The following is an 18,756-nucleotide window of genomic DNA, read 5'->3' as shown; positions in this document are numbered from 1 at the left end:
ACAATTTGTTATGTTGCATTAGCAGGCCCACCAGGCCCCAAGTGAAGCCCCCATTTTCTGGTTGGGGGTTCTCTTATCCTATTCAACATTTCTGGCTAAAAACCCAATTATAACCGTATGCCACTTAAGTTACAATGGGTTTCTTTAAAACTGATTTGTCACTATTAATACAGAAAATACTTTTTGACTTCCCAAATAGAATGAAAATGCAAAACAAAACAAAATAAAAAATGAACAAACAAAAAATAGGGGAAGAAGATGGACTTCTCAGGAAAAAAATAATCATGAAAACACTGAAATTCAGTATTTTAAAACAGTAAAATGAGCTAAATAAACTTAATTTAATTACAAAGCCAAAAGCATCAGTTACAACCAAAACACAAGTTTCTAAAAACCACCAAAGGAATATAAATACTACACTACGATAGGGAGATGAGAAAGTTAGGAAAATAATAATATTAAACCCACTATGTCAAATTTCGTGAAAGGATACAAATTCTTTCATTGAACAAGAATTCCGCTATAATGAACACTGCACAAAGTAAGACCAATATTAACTGGGAAGGGAGGATAGTGGGGTATCTAATTACTAAAGATGGTAATATTTTCTGTGTAAACTCAAGAGTTCAGCCACCATTCAAGGATCACATCTGTCCAAAAAGGCTGACATTTTATTTTAATATTTTTTTCAAAATAACAAAACACTATACTGTGCAATGTCTAGCTTGAACAGAATTATTTTTGGAAATTAAAAGGCACTTAGAATGGGGGGTGGGGGGGAGAGCCAATTTCTCCAAAAGAGTTCCTAAATTCAGTACTATTCCAATTCATTTCCCAAATAGATTTTTCTGTGCAATTGAATAATATGATCCTAAGGCTCTCCTGAAATATTCAATTCAATATAGCAACAGCCTTCAGTGCAAGCTTTCCAATACCTAACTAAAATAACCAAGCAAGAACTGAAAAGAGACAAAGACACCAACACAAAAGTCATTGGAAAAAGGCAGAAAGGTGGGAAGAGAGACAGAAAAACAACCCCATAAATTATAAATCCAGAACCCAAAAGAAATTTAGACTGGTTACCAGGCAGATGAAGCCAACAGTATTATTTTAGCTCATGCCACACGCCAGCTTCATTTTATAAAGACCATGTGAACAAAGAGAGGAAGATGTTTCTTCTTCCCTAATCCCCATCCCTGACTCAGTCTGGTTCAGAAACCTAGGTTCTACGTGAACAATAAAACTATGCAGGTATCTTTTACTACTCAAATCTGACCTATGATGGAAGTAATATACTTTAACCCTACTCACCTGAACCTTTCCCACCTTTACCACTGCCCTTGACCCCCCCATACTACCTATCCACATCCATATAGGGGTAACAAATTCTATAAAACAATTGGCCACATAAGGGACAGATATTAGTAGTAGTACTTAATATGCTCAGAGATAGAGTCCTCAAATAAACACTATCAACATGTTTCAAAATAAGACATACCGGGTACAAGTGCATCATGGAAATTGTAGCCTGTTGTATACTACTATGGGTACTCATGACAAAGGTGCAGGAGGTATGAGGCATGAGAAGTAGAAAGATATTGTCTCAGTAGACTAAAAAAATCTCCAATGGTAGACACTGAAAAGAACAAAACTAATGCTGTGGAAACTCAAACCAATGATTAAGAACACAAAATACAGACACTGTACTAGAAAACAGGAAATAAAATGACACAGAAATGAAAATTATCAGGAAGAAGATAGCATATATTAGGAACAGAAAATAGCCAACCAAAAGATATTAATATCTCCGAATAAAGAATACATCAAACAGAACTGAAAGAATAATCAAAGATAAAACATAAGGAAGCTTTCTTTAACTGCTAAACAAATGGTTTAAACAAACTAAATTCACTACATTCCCAACTAAATCAAGAAAAACAATATCAGACAAATATATAGTGGCAAATGTGACATTTACAGAGAAAAATGATAAACATTCTATAAGCCATCAGACATAAAGAACTAGTTACTCTTAACAGAACAAAAATCAAATTTGTCCAAAAATCAATCCTCTCCCCAGCAACAATAAACATTAACTGATAAAGAAATAACTTCCAGGGTCGCCTGGGTGGCTCAGTTGGTTAAGCATCCGACTTCACCTCAGGTCATGATCTGACAGTCTGTGAGTTCGAGCCCTGCGTTGGGCTCTGTGCTGACAGCTCAGAGCCTGGAGCCTGTGCTTCAGATTCTGTGTCTCCCTCTCTCTCTGCCCTTCCCCGCTCATGCTCTCTCTCTGTCTCAAAAATAAGTAAAAACATTAAAAAAATTTTTTTTAAAAAGAAATAACTTCCAGTCAAAACCAGTATAGCAGAACTCCTCAAAACTGACAAAAAACATCAAAGTATGACAATAACAACCACTCACCCCCTACACACAAAAAGGGAAAGCAGAACAAGGAAATAACTATAATCACAATTAACAAACTTTGAGACACATCTATTCTGCCAAACATTTCAAATTGTGGGCCAAAATAACAAGGCTGCAAGAGCTGGCACATGCTCCTCAGACCTCAAACAGAATGGTCAGGTCCTATGCTAGCATGATGGGATCAAAAGCCATAGGTGGGATGCAGGAGATGCAACATCACAAAAACGCAGTGTAAATAAAAGATGCGTTTATCTATCAGTTCGTTTCTTAACCAATGAAGATCACAAAAACAAGGGCCTGTGACTGAGGATCTAGGGGGACTTCTGTTAGATTGACCAACCTCTTAAACCCTAAAAGCTGAGTGAAATTGGTCATTAGCGTAAAGGAAAAAATAAATGCAGTGAGAAGGTAAAAAAGACTCAGGTGGTCTGAGCTCATTAGTCTCTCCCCTCTTTCCCACATGATTCTTCAGCAAATGACTATCACCCTTTTTAAAATGAGTAACAATGGGGTGCCTAGGTGGCTCAGTCAGTTGAGCATCTGACTCTTGATTTCGGCTCAAGCCATGATCCCAGGAGCATGGGACTGAGCCTCATGCTGCTGAGGGTGGAGCCCGCTTAAGATTCTCTCTCCCTCTGCCCTTCCTGACTCGCACTATCTCCATCTAAAAAAAAAAAAAAAAAAAAAAAAAGTAATAATTGTAGAGTAATTAACAGGGGACCTATGTATAGAAATTGCAAATAAAGTAAAAGAGGTGAAACAAAGAGATGAAGAAAATAGGAACATAAGCAAAAGGCAGAAAATATCCATACCAAGAACTTCCTGAGAAAACAAAAGGAGAAATCAAATAGTTACCACCGTATCAATGAATTATCAACATAATTTTTTCATTTGAAAAGATCAAACAAAAGCTATAGGGATGAAGGCCACATTAAAAGTAGTAATAAGATAAAATAAAATAAAAACAAACTCAAGAACATGATAGACAGACATGGAAAAAAATCACACAAATCAAAATGGAAAGAAAATAATATACAAGTAATTAATGAGGAGATGCTAGATTTGGAAGACAAGGTAGAGCTAACATATTTATAACACTGATATTAAAGGAAACTAGTAGAGCAGAACCAATATTCAAAGTTACAATGGAATAATATAATCCTGAAATGAATAAAAACATGAATCTACCAAAGCTCACCTTGTCCCAGAACAAAATTAATGCAAAATTAATCAACTGTCAATAATGCTAGTCAATTTTACGGTCCTTTAAGGATTAAAAAAATATATAAGCTAGACATGAGCATCTAGACAGAAAAAGTATTCATTCAATAAGAAGTTTTAAAAATATATTTAAGTCAGCCTCAGGCCTTTCCACAGCAACTGTCAACACCAAATGGAATGTCCAAATTTCTGAGGGAAGCTAAGATAATCTTCAAGTATAACAGCAATAAACAACTCTCAAGAATGCAGGAAGACTTAGAGCCTTTCCTCAAGACTGCTGAATGATTAAACTCAACCAACCAAGAAGTGAATCAAGATAATTCAGGAACAGTAAAAGAAATAAAGAAAGAAACAAAGAAAAAACACTGACAGTAAGCTTTTTTAGAGACATGGATAAGATGAAAGGACTGTGAAAATTGTGATTACTAAAATATATGCAACTGTTTTAAACATTGACAAAATGAACAATAATAGTATACCAACAATAACCAATTTTGGCAAAAAGAGAGGAATAAGAAGTACACTATTAAGTATGCTGCTTTCCTTATCTTTGATAACAGGGAGTCAATGCACACTGCCAAACACTGAAATGCAGCTTGAAAAAAAACTGAAACTGTCTGTTGTAACAAATTACAAACATAAACTTATTACTTGAAACAAACAAAATAATAATAACCTTTTATTTTTTTTCTATTCTTTAGAAGGGTCTTTTAGAAACTAAAATATATTGTTGTGAATAAACATTTACACGAAATTCACTTATTCCTTCCATTTCATCTATTCCTTTTGTCTGTTAGAATTATTTATACACACACACACACACACACACATATACACATATATGTGTGTGTGTGTGTGTGTGTGTGTGTGTGTGTGTGTGTATATAATTAAATAATGAAATAAATATATGTTTAAAAAACAGATTATTCTGGGGGCATCTGGCTGGCTAAGTTGGTAGAGCTCATGACTCCTGATCTCAGGGTCATGAGTTCCACTCCTACATTGTGCACGGAGCTTACTTTTTAAAAAGTACGAATAAAATAAGTAAAAACTTAAAAAAAAAAATTATTCTGCTTTTGAAATTTTATTTTATGCCTAAATATGCATATGTGTAGACAAAAATATCAGCTTCATGTTTAATAGGTGCTAACACATGTTAATTCTAGGTGGTAATATTGAGATAACTGGTGGCAGAGTTAGTTTATTTTTCTGGTTTTTTACTTGCACTTTCAAATAGTTCTTGAGTTTTAAATAGTTCAGTTCTATGCTTTTTATAAAAAATCACAAGATTATTCTTTTTCACAAAAGTTCTTTTTAAAAAAATAAAGGACTTTTGGGATGAGCACTGGGTGTTGTATGGAAACCAATTTGACAATAAATTTCATATATTAAAAAAATAAATTAATTAAATAAATAAATAATAAATGTAAAAAAAATTTTTTTAAATTTTTTTAAAAACAATCAAAAAATAATTAAAAAAATTAAAAAATAAAGGAGTAACATCAATAAAGTTTGAGGGGGAAATGTGACAATACATTTTTACCATGCAATATTAACACCCTACACCATTAGTTTAGTATTAAATTAGCATATTAAGAGATGAAGTGAAATTAATAAATTTTAAAAATTGCAATTTGTAATATAAAAAGATTTACAACCTTTAATAGATATAGAAAAATAACAAAAATTAGTATAGGTCTAGATAAAAAGTGAATACAAATTTGAAAACATTCTCCAAAAAAGCACTAGAATAGTTTAACAATAATTTATAGCTAAAACCTTATGTTACTGTAGCAAAGAACAAACAGTAACAAAGTGTATGTGGGTGTGTGGGTGTGTAGGGCGATATGTGTGAGAACAAGCTCACGTTTACACCCAGGCCTGTGCATGGAGCTGGTACAGACAGCAGGGTGGGGGATAGGAAATGAGAAAGAAACTGTATTAAATCCCTTGCCTATCACAGGGAGAAAGATTCATTTTGTTCTTGGATTATGGCAAAAGTGAAAAGTCAACACTAATAGAAATAAAGAAAAGAGATACGTATGTGTATATACTATCCAATACATGGGATATCCAAGTACAGAGAACTCTAACTCACATAGAGATGGAGGGCAAAGGAAATACTATTAAAACTACAACATACCATAAAAGAAAAATGGCCACGTATATGGATTATAACAATTATAAATGGGTCAGTTAAAGGGCAATGGTCTTCAGAATGGGTTAAAAAATCCAATGAAATTCTGTGTGTACGAGATACATCCAAGATAAAATTACAGATTAAAGAAAAGCACAGACCATGGCATACCAGTAATGAGTAGCAAACTGTACTTAAAGTAAATAAAACAAAACAAAAACAAAGAAATATTAAATGAGAACACAAAGAAGGTCATTTTATATTGATAATTTTTTTAACTCACCAAAAAAGTAAAATATCATAAACACAAGGCAAATTCATTGAACTAGACTATATAAATCAAAATGCTTAGATATTCAACAACAACAAAAAGACAGAAAAATATGGAAATGAAAGACTAACATTCCATTCCTGAACTGCAACAGATTAATAGGGGAAAATATAAAAGAATGCAGAAGCTCTAAAATCATAATTTATGCTTTACCGTAATTCCAGGAATATTTACAAATTTTATGTGTACTATTAAGCCACAAAGGAAATCCTTAAAAATACAACAGAGTGAAAAGTGTATATATAGGTCCATGTTCCCTTTCTGCACAGCACACAAAAAGAGAAATGACAAAGTAACAGCAAAAATTAAACTTAAAAAAAAAAAGTCACTGAAATTTGAAAACTCTTCCAATAAATCTGTTTTCAAAAAATAATAGCCTTCCATCCAGGACTCTCAATTGTTTCATATTTTTAAGAAAAGGAACTTCCATTGAAAGCTCTTATAAGGTGTTTTTAGCCATTCCTCCCCCTGACATGCACAAATCACAGATTTTTTTACAAGTTTACCAAGTATACACTATATATTCAGCTTTGGGGCTGATTCAGTGTGATATGCAAAAGCAGAAAGGGTCCCCCACATTAAAGGAGTGCGTGACTGAGTTGAGGAGTTAGCAAAATCAAACAGCAGTCACCAAAATAATGTAAATATTATAGAAATTCAGAGAAAGAGGAGACCAAAGCAGGGAGGGAAGTCTTCTTTATGTGACTTCAGGTAGGACTCAAAGATAAAAGAGACTGGAGAATCCAGAGAAGAAATGGGGAAAACATTCTAGTAAAGAATACTACAACCATGAAGGTTAAAGAATGAAACAGTTAAATACTGACAGTTACAAGTTACTATAGTAGATACAGCCTAGGAAGAAATACACTCAAATACTAGACCAACCAAACTGTTTATGCTAAAAAATGAACTGCAATAAGATTTTAAGGCACAATGGCTGTGGTTGCCAGCTAAAGTTTGGAAAGATTCTCATCACTTTGAACATTCATTCAAATAGACTTCAACTTTGAGGTATATTTCATATCTCTCGAGAGAGTAACATTACCGATAAATAATGATCTTTATTTGCCATTTGGGAAACTGACCACAGCAGAGGTAAGATACTGGCCAGGCTTCCACAGCTACTTCATGCAATGAGAGGAAAACAGTTAATAGTAGAGAATTTGAAGAACATTATAACATGCACACATGTCACTATATTCTTATTTCACATTCCCATAGTCTAATCCACAAAAATTAAAATAATTAAACCAAAGGAACTCTCTCTAATCAAGAACGTCGTTGAAAGAAGGAAACAGATTCAGAATCGGTTTATAATAAACAAGGTAGAGAAGACTTGGGCTGCCAAGTAGATGGGAGTGGGAGGAAATAAAGCATCTTAGTTTCTGAGCAAAATGCTGTTATTAAGTATAATTGCATCAACTTGATTCAAATCCAGTATTTCTTATTCATTGAAAAGAAACATATTAAAATAGCAGCAATTTCCTTTACAAATAAACACACTCAGCCAAGGAAGCTTCCACCAAAAAGTTTAACTCTAAATGTAATAAAAAGCAGAAGCAAAATTATTTCACTGCTTCTAATTTCAAATAATAACTTCTAAACATAAATATGCTAGAGCTAAGTCAGTAAGAATCACTTTTAAAATTCTAATAAAAATTATACTGAAATTCTTTCGAACAGTCTAACTATATACTTTAATGTTAAACTACAGAAAAATAAGAAAAATCTTCCAACAAATAATTAAAAGTTATTGCTATAAATTAACTGTAGAAATCATTAATGGAAATATTTGCATTTAACTATTTATAATCCTGATCTTGAAAAAGCTATGAGACAGAGGAAGTTTCACTCACTAATACCTAAGTTTAGATGCGACAGACTACTTCTGAATAGAAACACCTTGATGCACATTATGGAAATTTGGTTTTTCACTGCTAATAATTTCAGTTATTTCTGGACCCTTGACTTATAAAAGATGCATCTGGACATCTGAACTATAAATTAACCATAAATATCTGCTGAGAAACATTATCTTTGAGCTTCTGAGTATAGGGACGCTTGAAATAGGCATGTCTCAGTAAATCATATATGTGTAAAATAAGTATTTCGACTAAATAGTCTCAATAGGTCTTTCTATCCATCACCTCTTATGCCCCACATACACACAAAAACCACAATGACTTCTTAGTATTTAAAACTGAAGGGCATGGGGATTATAAGCCAAGATGGGCCACATACCCACCAGTGTAGATCTGTCTTCTTGCACCTGAGCTGTCACTTGGGAGGCCAAAGAGAACAGCTCTTGGATGGATATATGGACTGCTGCAAGAATGACTCTCCCAGAAGAGAAATACTTGACGTTGCCCTGCTGGCAAGATGTTTTTCCTGTTCTAAATCCTCCTAAGTAAATCTGATTTAAAATGTCTGGGGAGTCTAAGTGTTAGGTTGAACTTAAAAGACTATCTGGTAGACGTTGTAAAAGCCAATCTCAAATTTTAAATTTTTCTTCAGATACGAAATAACCATAATTTGTGTTAAGTATGATGATATTTTCTCATAAAACATGAGAAAGCAACTTCTTTTTAAAATATTTGATGTTTTAAAAACACTGTTTCCATTTTCCCAATATTCAGGCTTAGATTAAATCAAATGATCTAAATAAGTAGAACTGAATAGATCTAGGGAATCTATAAAGCTTTATAGAAAGTTGTGTTTCTAGAGGCACCTGGCTGACTCAGTCAGTGGAGCACACGACTCTTGCTCCCAGGGCCGTGAGTTCCAGCCCCACATTGGGTATAAATATTATATAAAAGTAAAACCTTAAAAAAAAAAAAAAAGAGTTGGTTTCTACATATTCACTGAGATTTTCAATTCCTAAACATAATCCGAGACGCTAAAAGTTTGTCAGGCTCTTGCCTTTTATACTGACAACCTAGAAAAATTACACACTTATGTCTCATTTCTCTCCTTTTGATAAATTTTGTAAATTTAGGACATGTGTTTTTTCTTTCATTTTAAATGCATACTGGCCCAATTTATAATCTAAACTGTCTTAAACACAATCAGCAATTCTGCACCACTTGACATAATAAGGTCTGAAACAAGTTTCCATGTGTAGTACTCTCAGTCTAACAATAAATGCTCTCTAAATGGGACCCATCACATGCTTGAAGAAATCCTTTTCTATTTTAAAGAAAATAATCTATCAGGTAAACCATTTTCTTTAAATCTTTAATTTACAAATGATGTCTTCCTAGAGATACTAAATAAAAATGATTGAGGCAATTAAGGAATGCACTTGTTGTAATGAGTACTGCGTGATGTATGGAATTGTCAAATCACTATATTGTATGCCTGAAACTAATATAACTGTGTGTTAACTGCATGGGAATTAAAATAACATAAAAATGATTGATGGTGCTAAGTAAGACTTTTTTACATCCTTTTCCAATACAAGTTATATTTTAAATTATTTCTATTGTTGACATTCACACTACAATGTCAATTGTCATTCTTCAGTAAAATCACTTGCTATTATTTCATAAAACTTCTACAGAATTCCTTGACTAAGATCAAAAAAAAAAAAAAAAACATTAAATCACTTACTGTAAACAGCCCACTCTTACTGCTACAGGAATGTGGGGAAGCTGAGTGGCCCACTTCAGCGTCACATCCTGATAAATATGTAACATGTGATTATGGTTTCCAATCAAAGTATTTATTGTTCCTTCAGAAACTGTATGTTGAAGACAGAAAAGAAGATAATAAGAAAACAGTTATCTGCAACAGTATATTAAATCACTTTTAAGGGATTTAGTATACAAATTAATTCTAATGTCTTGATGTTAATGCCTAAAGTAAAAAAGCATTTATTTTAGTAACACATTAGTTTTTAACTTCAAGCACGAATATCAAAAATTACACAATGATTTTACAGACTTGGGAACTAGAAGTAGATAGTAGCCAACACTTTTGCATTTTATCTAGAAAGTATGAATTTCATTAATATTTAACACCTTTAAGCTAATGATTTACCGAGCATTAGCCACAGATAAGTCATTCTATCAGACATTACTATATGCTTCATTCTGCTTTTAAGAGTCTGGTGTTCTTTTGGAAACATCTTGAACAGCCACATTTTGGAAAGCATAAATGTATATCTGAGGCCAATTCTCCAAGTCATTCTGTACAAAGTAAAATGACTGACAAAACCAAATGTGTGCTTTATATCAAACCTCTATTCAAACTCTGAAGTTAAAATTTCCATTACATGTTCTGTATAAAACTATTTTCCTAGATGTTTAAAATATATGCGTGTGAATTAGGCTTTTTCTGATGTATATCACTAGCCTTGACATATGGAAAAGATAAAAGAAAAATACTTCTACACACCTGAGCAATATGGGAGAAAACAACTTGGGCTACAATCAAGTTTCTTCATGAATCGAATCTGTCCGTTATCCTTAAGGCAAAAAAAGTTTCTCTCACCAAGAACAAAAACAGAAGATGCTGACTGATTGAAAGAGACAATACATATATCAAGGGCTTGCTCTCCAATATTTAAAGTCCAATCCACCTACAAAGAAAAGGCTAAAATCAATTTAGTTGCTAAAAACAAAGCATTTCAGTTACTTTTATATCAATACAATTAAGAAATTGCTTCGCAACAAAGCAGACAGAAAGATTGGCTAGTCTTCCCTTTTTTTTTTTTTTTTTTTGCGATAACCGTATTTCTGATATTTTATATACTCTAATAGGTTTTGTCCCATCTTTTGCCAGATGATATGAGCTATTCAGTGGTTCAAAAATACTCATAAATTTGGGGAGTGGGGCAGGGGAAAAAAAAGACTCATACAAATTTAACCAAGGAGGTGTAAGATGTGTAAAACAAAACTTGGGGCACCTGGGTAGCTCGGTAAAGCATCCGACTTCGGCTCGGGTCATGATCTTGTGGTTCATGGGTTCAAGCCCCACGTCGGGCTCTGTGCTGACAGCTCAGAGCCTGGAGCCTACTTTAGAATGTGTGTCTCCCCATCTCTCTGCCCCTCTCCTTCTGGTGCTCTCTGTCTCTCAATAATAAATAAATGGTAAAAAAAAAATAAATAAAAAGATGTGTAAAACAAAAACTGCAAAAAATTGATAAAAGAAATTGAAAAACAAATAAATGGAAAGATATGCCATGTTCATCAATTAGAAGAATTACTATTATTAAAATGCCCATACTACCCTACCCAAAGTGATGTACAGATTCAAATCCCTATCAAAATTCCAATGGTATTTTTCAACAAAATAGAAAAAAAATCCTAAAATTCATACAGAACCACAAAAGACTCCAAATAGCCAAAGCAGTCTTGAGCAAAAAGAACAAAGCTGGAAGCATCAAATTTATTAAATTACCTGATTTTCAAATACACTACAAAGCTATACTTAACAAAATAGCACCATGCTGGCATTAAAAAAAAAAAAAAAAAAATCTAGACCAATGCAACAGAACAGAGCCCAGAAATAAATGCATTTACAATGAATTAATCTTCAACAAAGGTATCAAGAGCACATACTAAGGACAGTCTCTTTAATAAATGGTGTTGCGGTGGGGGAGGGGCACCTGGAGTGGGTGGCTCACTTGGTTGAAGATGTGACTCTTGATCTCTGCTCAGGTCATGATCTCATGGCTCATGAATCTGAGCTGCACATTGGGCTTGCTGCTGTCAGCTTGTCAGTGCAGCGCCAGCTTCAGATCCTCTGTCTCCCTCTGTCTACTCCTCCCTAGCTTGTGCTCTCCCAAAAATAAATAAATACTTTTTTTAAAAAATGGTATTGGGAAAACTTGATATTCACATGCAGAGGAATGAAATTGAACCCCTATCTCACACCATATACAAAAATCAACTCAAAAATGGATAAGGATTTAAACATAAGACCTCAATCTGTAAAACCATTAGAAGAAAACATAAGGAAAAGCTTTTTGTCATTGTTTTAGGCAACAAATTTTTGGATATGACCCCAAAAGCACAGGCAACAAAAGTAAAAATAGACAAAAAGGATTGCATCAAGCTAAAAAGTTCCCGCACAGCAAAAGAAGCAATTAACAAAGTAAAGAGATAATCTATGGAATGGTAGAAAATATTTGCAAACCATCTATCCAATAAGGGGTTAACACCTAAAAATACATAAGGAACTAGACAACTGAGTAGCAAGTAAACAAACAGCCTGATTTAAAAATAGGCAAAGACTTGAACAGATTTCTCAAAAGAAGATATACAAATGGCCAACAATTATATGAAAAAATGCCCAACCACTAAATCATCAGGACATGCAAATCAAAACCACCACAATGAGATATCACCCCACACATGTTAGAATGCCTATCATTAAAAAGACAAGAGATAACAAGTTTGTTGGCAAGGATGTAGAGAAAAGGGAACCCTTTTGCACTGTTGGTGGGAATATAAATTGGTACGGCTACTATGGAAAACAATAGGGAGATTTCTCAAAAAATTAAAAACTAGTATATGACCCAGCAATCCTACTTCTGGGCATATAGTCACAGGAAATGAAAACAGAATATTAAAGAGATAACTGCAATCCCATGTTCATTGCAGCATTATTCACAATAGCCACGATATAGAATCAACCAAATTGTCCATTGATGAACAAACGAATAAACAGAATGTGTGAGATATTCTATATAATATACTATATAATGTGTATAATATAATGGAATATTATTCAGTCTTCAAAAAGAAGAAAATCCTGCCATTTGTGACAAAATGGATGGACTTGGAAGGCATTATGCTAAGTGAAATAAGTCAGGCACAGAAAAACAAATACTACATGATCTCACTTATATGCAGAATCTAAAAACGACAAACTCAGGGGCACCTGGGTGGCTCAGTTAGATAAGCGCAGACTTCAGCTCAGGTCATGATCTCACAGTTCATGAGTTCGAACCCAACATCAGGGTCTATGCTGACAGCTTGGAGCTTGGAGCCTGCTTTGGATCCTATGTCTCCCTCTCTCTCTGCCCCTCCCCTGCTCACACCCTGTCTCTCTCTCTCTCTCTCTCAAAAATAAAATAAATACTTAAAAAAATATATTTGAAAGACAAGCTCATAAAAGCAGAGAGTATAATGGTGGTTGCCAGGGTCTGAGGGAAGACGTAAATGAGAAGATACTGAATGGTCAAAGGGTACAAAGTTTCAGTTACACAGAATGAATAAATTCTGGAGACTTCATGTACAGTCTAATGACTATAGTTATATTACTGTACTGTTTTGTACATATACTTGAAATTTGCTAAGATAGATCTTAAATGTTCTTACCATAAAAGAAAAAAAAGAGAACTATGTGAGGTGATAGATATGTTAATTAGCTTAATTGTGGTAATCATTTCACAATGTACATATATCAAAAGATCATAAATTTATATAATTTTTATTTGTCAATTATACCTCAATAAAGCTGGAGGCAGAAAAAAGACAGGCAGAGGATTGGGTGGGAGAATGCCCTATGCAAAGTGAGCTGGCTGTACAAAGATCCTATGACAGAAAAGGAGGGACCGTGACTTGTTCAAAAAATAATAATAATACACATAAAGAAGTTATCTGCTTCACTGCAAAATTTCCATAAGAAAAATTTCCATATTGTGTTTACTTTACAAATCAAATTTAATAAGCAGTAAAACCTAACCAATATTTATGTAACTATAATGTTTTAACATAAAGACAATTTAAAAATCTATCAATCTATCTATCTATCTATCTATCTATATACACACACACACACAGAGCAGCCAACAAGCTGTCCCAGTTGCCTAGGCAGGACCCTCAACACCTTAAGAACTATACCAGGGTAACTCCATATCTCTGGAACACAGTCAATGTTCAAACAATGCTTCTTAAATTAATGAAGGAATGAATTTAAAGTTAACATACTTTTCAGAATTCAGTCCCCACTCAATTAATGCTTTTTAGTTGAAAAAAAAAAAAAAAAAGAGCAAAGGCATCAGCTGACAGACATATACTGAAAATGGCAGTAACAGTGAGATGGCTGCACAAAAGCATGTGGACAGAGAGCAAATAAGAGTGTCCTCAAAGTTAGGTTATAATCAACAAATAATGGATCAAAGAAGAGATATGAAAACTCACATTAAAGATACAAACAAATTTCTGGCCATCAAGATATCATTGAGATATTTATCTACTTTAAGTAGTAAAATGTCTGCAGAAAGTATGAAATCCAAATGGATTTTCTACAGGTTAAAAAAATATAAAAAAAATAAGATTATCTTGGATCTTAATCAGGATTCAACACCAAGAAATCATTTCATTACTGTTAAATTCAAGTGTAACTTACCTATATAAAAAGATTCCACTGTATACAAAACATAAATGTCAGTCCTGTGACAATCACATTTCTCATTACACTTTATTTTATTTTTTAATTTTTTTAAGTTTATTTATTTATTTTGAAAGAGAGAGAGACAGAGAGAGGTGGAGAAAGAAAGCAAGCATGGAAGGGGCAGAGAGAGAGGGAGAGAGAGAATCCCAAGCAGGCTCTGCACTGTCAGCACAGAGTCTGACACAGAACTCAATGTCACAAACCGTGAAATTATGACCTGAAATCAAGAGTCAGAAGTTTAACTGAATGAGCCACCCAAGCGCCCCTCATTGCATTTTAATAGGCTGGCATTCTAGCATTAAATATCACTATCTGTAACTTGGGCTGATGTGTCCCTGATTCTGAGATGATGATTCATTCAGGATTCAGGCAAATCAAGTTTCTGAGACTGCAGGATGACATCTAGCCATTAAATTCTTTCAATTCACTAGGCATGAGCACCCCTCTCTGTGACCTCCCCTTAGAGAAATATACCACATTCTAAATGAATGAGTCTCAAAAAACACAGAAGTTTACTAAGAATAATAATTTTAAAGTTCTTCCACTTCCAGTCAAGAGAGAGTAATAGGAAAAGACTTTACCATCACACCTGAAACAACACAACATCGACAAAATATATGAAACAACAGCTTGCAAGGCACTGAATATCAGACAACAAAGGACAGCAACCCTTTGAAGACCAAACAAATGAGGTGAGTAGTAGGACTGTTCCATCCGTGAAGGAGTTTTCAGGCCATGGAACAGGGCGGAGCAATGTAAGCAAGACCCAGCAAACTCCCTGAATTAAGGATATGGATGCTGGGAGTTCAGAGAAACCAGAGCAGCTGGAGTTCATAAGACAGCAAGCCAAAGGGGAGAAAGCAGCACAGGGACAGAACTTTGACATCTGTGAAGAATCCTCTCAAATATTCATCTGAGTACTTATCAGCACATTCATGTAAGAAAACTACCCAAAGCCAGGGAAAGAACTACCCAAAAGGATTAGAGGTAACAGTGCCCAGCATTCATACTGCCTGGAATACTGCCTGTGTTTGCTAGCCAGACTGGAACACCTCATAATTCAAAGGGAGCTGAGCAGGGCACTCAGAAGCATTTTGCCTAAGGAGTGGGGAATAGCCCCAGAATGAGCATTGCTCTGGTCCTATCTAAAAACCCAAAAGGATCAAACTGTCCAAGTATCTTAACTGTGTCCCAGGCCTAAGCTCAAGAAGAGTTCTAGGAATGCAAAAATATCCAGCACTCAAAAGTAAAATGACTATATTTTCCATCTAATAAAAAATCACCAGGTATGTAAAGAAATAAGAAAATATGATTTACAAAAAAGAGATAAATAAATCAACTGAAACTGACTCAAAACTGATGCAGGTGTTAGAATCAGAAAACAAGGACATTAAAACAATTATTATAACTATACTGTATGCTGTATCTTCAAAAAGTTAAGTAGAGACATGGAAGATGTAATAAAAAAAAAAAAAGCAAATTGAACTTATAAAGATGGAACCCATGGGAATTAATACCAGATTAGACATTATAGAAAAAGATTACTGGTCTTGAAAACATAGCAGTAGATGTCATCCAAAACAAAATAAAGAAAATAAAATCTGTGAGCTGTGGGACAACTTCAAGTATCCTAAATGCATGTGTAACTGGAGTCCCCAGAGAAGAGAAAGACAGAAGACAAAAAAAAAAAAAAAAGTTTGAAGAATTAAGAGTCAAAAATTTTCTAATTTTCAAGGTGCCTGGGTAGCTTGGTCAGTTGAGCATCCTACTCTTGATTTCAGCTCATGTCATGATCCCAGGGTCATGGGATGGAGTCCCACATCAGGCTGTACATTGAGCATGGAGCCTGCTTGGGATTCTCTCTCTCTCTCTCTCTCTCTCTCTCTCTCTCTCTCTCTCTCCCTTTACCCCTCTCCCATTCATGCTCTCTTTCTCTCTCTTAAAACATTTTTTTCTAGGGGCGCCTGGGTGGCTCAGTCGGTTGAGCATCCAACTTCGGCCCAGGTCATGATCTCACGGTCCCTGGGTTCGAGCCCCGCATCGGGCTCTGTGCTGACAGCTCAGAGTCCGGAGCCTGTTTCGGATTCTGTGTCTCCCTCTCTCTCTGACCCTCCCCTGTTCATCCTCTGTCTCTCTCTGTCTCAAAAATAAATAAACATTAAAAAAAATTAAAAAAATTTTTTTTCTACTTTTCATGAAAACTATAAATTCACAGATGCAAGAAGCTCAACAAATCCTAAGCACAAAATAAAGAAAACTACACAAAGCACATCATAATCTAATTGCTTCAAAAAAGTGAAAAGAGAAAATCTGAATAGCAGCCACAGAAAATATATGATGAAGAAGCAAAGACAAGAATGTAGGCAGATTTCCCATGAGAAACAATGGAAGCAAGAAGACAGTGGAGCAACCTCTTAAAATACCAGGGAAGGAAATACCGTCAAACTAAAATCTTATGCCAAAAATATATTTTCAAACAAAAATGCAAAAATATTTTTTGAGACACAGAAAAACTGAAGGAATTCATTACCAGTGAACTCACATTGAAAGAAATGTGGTGGAAATATGGCCTCCATAAGTTAATGAAGAGTACCAGAAATGGTAACTGCATGGGTAAAAATATATTATTCTTTTCATTTAAATCACATTAAAAGATACTGAATATTTAAACAAAAAATAGTAACAATGTAATATTGAGTTTATACTATATGTAAAAATATAGCATATGACAATTAGCACAAAGGCTGAAAAACAGAAGTATGGCTCTTATATGTGAAATAGTATACTATCACCTGAGAGTAGATCATGGTAAGTTAAATATTGTAAACTCTAAAGCAACTCCTAACATGACAAAACAAAGAGTTATGGCTAATAAGCCAACAAAGATAAAATGGAAACATAAAAAATACTGAATAACTCCAAAAGAAAGCAGAAAAACAGGAAAATGGAAATAAAAACAGATGGGACAAATAGAAAATGGCCAGATGACAAACTTAAACTTATCCATATTAATAATCACATGAAATGTATATGGTCTAAAACACAAATTAGAAAGCAGAGCATATCATACTAAACAAAAAAAGCAAGACTCAACTATGTGCTGCTTACAAGAAATGCATTTTCAGTACAAAGACACAAATTGGATAAAAGTAAAAATATGGAAACATATCAGAATAACATTAATTAAAAGAAGAATGTTATCAGAGCAAAAAGGTAAAGAGGGTTATTTTCAAAAAGGTAAAGAGGGTTATGAAAAAGGGATATGTTCATCATGAGACATAACAATCCTAAATGCTTATGTACCTAATAAAAGAATTTCAAATAAATGAAGCAAAAAACTGATAAAAATGCAAGGAGAAACAGATAATCCACAATTACAATCAGAGATTTCAATATCCCTGCCTGAATAATTGACAGAAATTAGTCAAAATATTAACAAGGATATAGAAAATTTCAACAACGCTATCATCCAATCTAACTGACATTTATAGAACACCCAAGAACAGCAAAAAAAAAAAAAAAAAAAAGGACATTCTTTTCAGGTGCTCAATGAAGATTTACCAAGATAGATCATATTCTAGGTCATAAAACAAATCTCAAAAAATCTGAAAGAATTCCAAATCATACAAAGTATTTCTCTGACCACAAAAGAAATAAATTAGAAATCAACAAGTAGTTAAGAGGTAGCTCTAACATACTCAGCTTTTAACTGCCTTCCCACAACTACCTTATTAAAAGCATTCCACTGGATAAATTTTGTTTCTCTGCAATATACTTAATGTTCCATGGCATCACAGTCCTGCCAAGTGACTGTGGTGTAACGAAAGGAAGTTTTACTGCTATTTCTTACTCTATTCATTAATTAAAGGAGAATGGGAAAATCACTCATCTGTAATTGCTTTCAGAATACATTCTCAGTGCAAGGCACAGAGTAGTATCAATAAACATGTACAAATAAATGAGTAAAGGATATTCCAGACTAAATAAAAACTACGTGCAGAAGCCTTGAATCAAGAACAGCCATGGAATATTTAGAACAAGAGAAGACCGTGTGGCTGAAGTGCAGAATATATGGGACAAATGGAAGACAACTACTATGGAGGAGGAGGTCAAGGACAAATTGATCATCATTATCATTGTCATCTTCATCATCTAGACATCTTTGCTAAGTGCATTATATATATATTTCCAAAGGCAACACTGTAAAATAGGTATCGTCACCATTTTGCAACTAAGA

At 34.0% G+C, this 18,756-nt stretch overlaps 1 protein-coding gene across 6 annotated transcripts in view; it reads right to left on the bottom strand.

Moving 5' to 3' along the window:
- The window catches only part of BBS9 (Bardet-Biedl syndrome 9), a 434,296-nt gene that overhangs the window by 294,290 nt on the left and 121,250 nt on the right, over positions 1-18,756 (bottom strand). For all 6 annotated transcript variants that reach the window (XM_042921827.1, XM_042921788.1, XM_042921820.1 and 3 more), the window contains exons 8-9: positions 10,512-10,695; positions 9,726-9,855 (exon numbers count right to left, since the gene is read on the bottom strand). In XM_042921827.1, the coding sequence (XP_042777761.1) occupies positions 9,726-9,855; positions 10,512-10,695 (314 nt within the window). The remainder of the gene's footprint in view (positions 1-9,725; positions 9,856-10,511; positions 10,696-18,756) is intronic.

The sequence above is a fragment of the Panthera leo genome, chromosome A2 (genome assembly GCF_018350215.1).
Source record: "Panthera leo isolate Ple1 chromosome A2, P.leo_Ple1_pat1.1, whole genome shotgun sequence".
In the NCBI taxonomy this organism is placed as follows: Eukaryota; Metazoa; Chordata; class Mammalia; order Carnivora; family Felidae; genus Panthera; species Panthera leo.
Note: the sequence above shows the minus strand (reverse complement) of the source record. Positions and strands in the feature narration are given on the sequence as shown.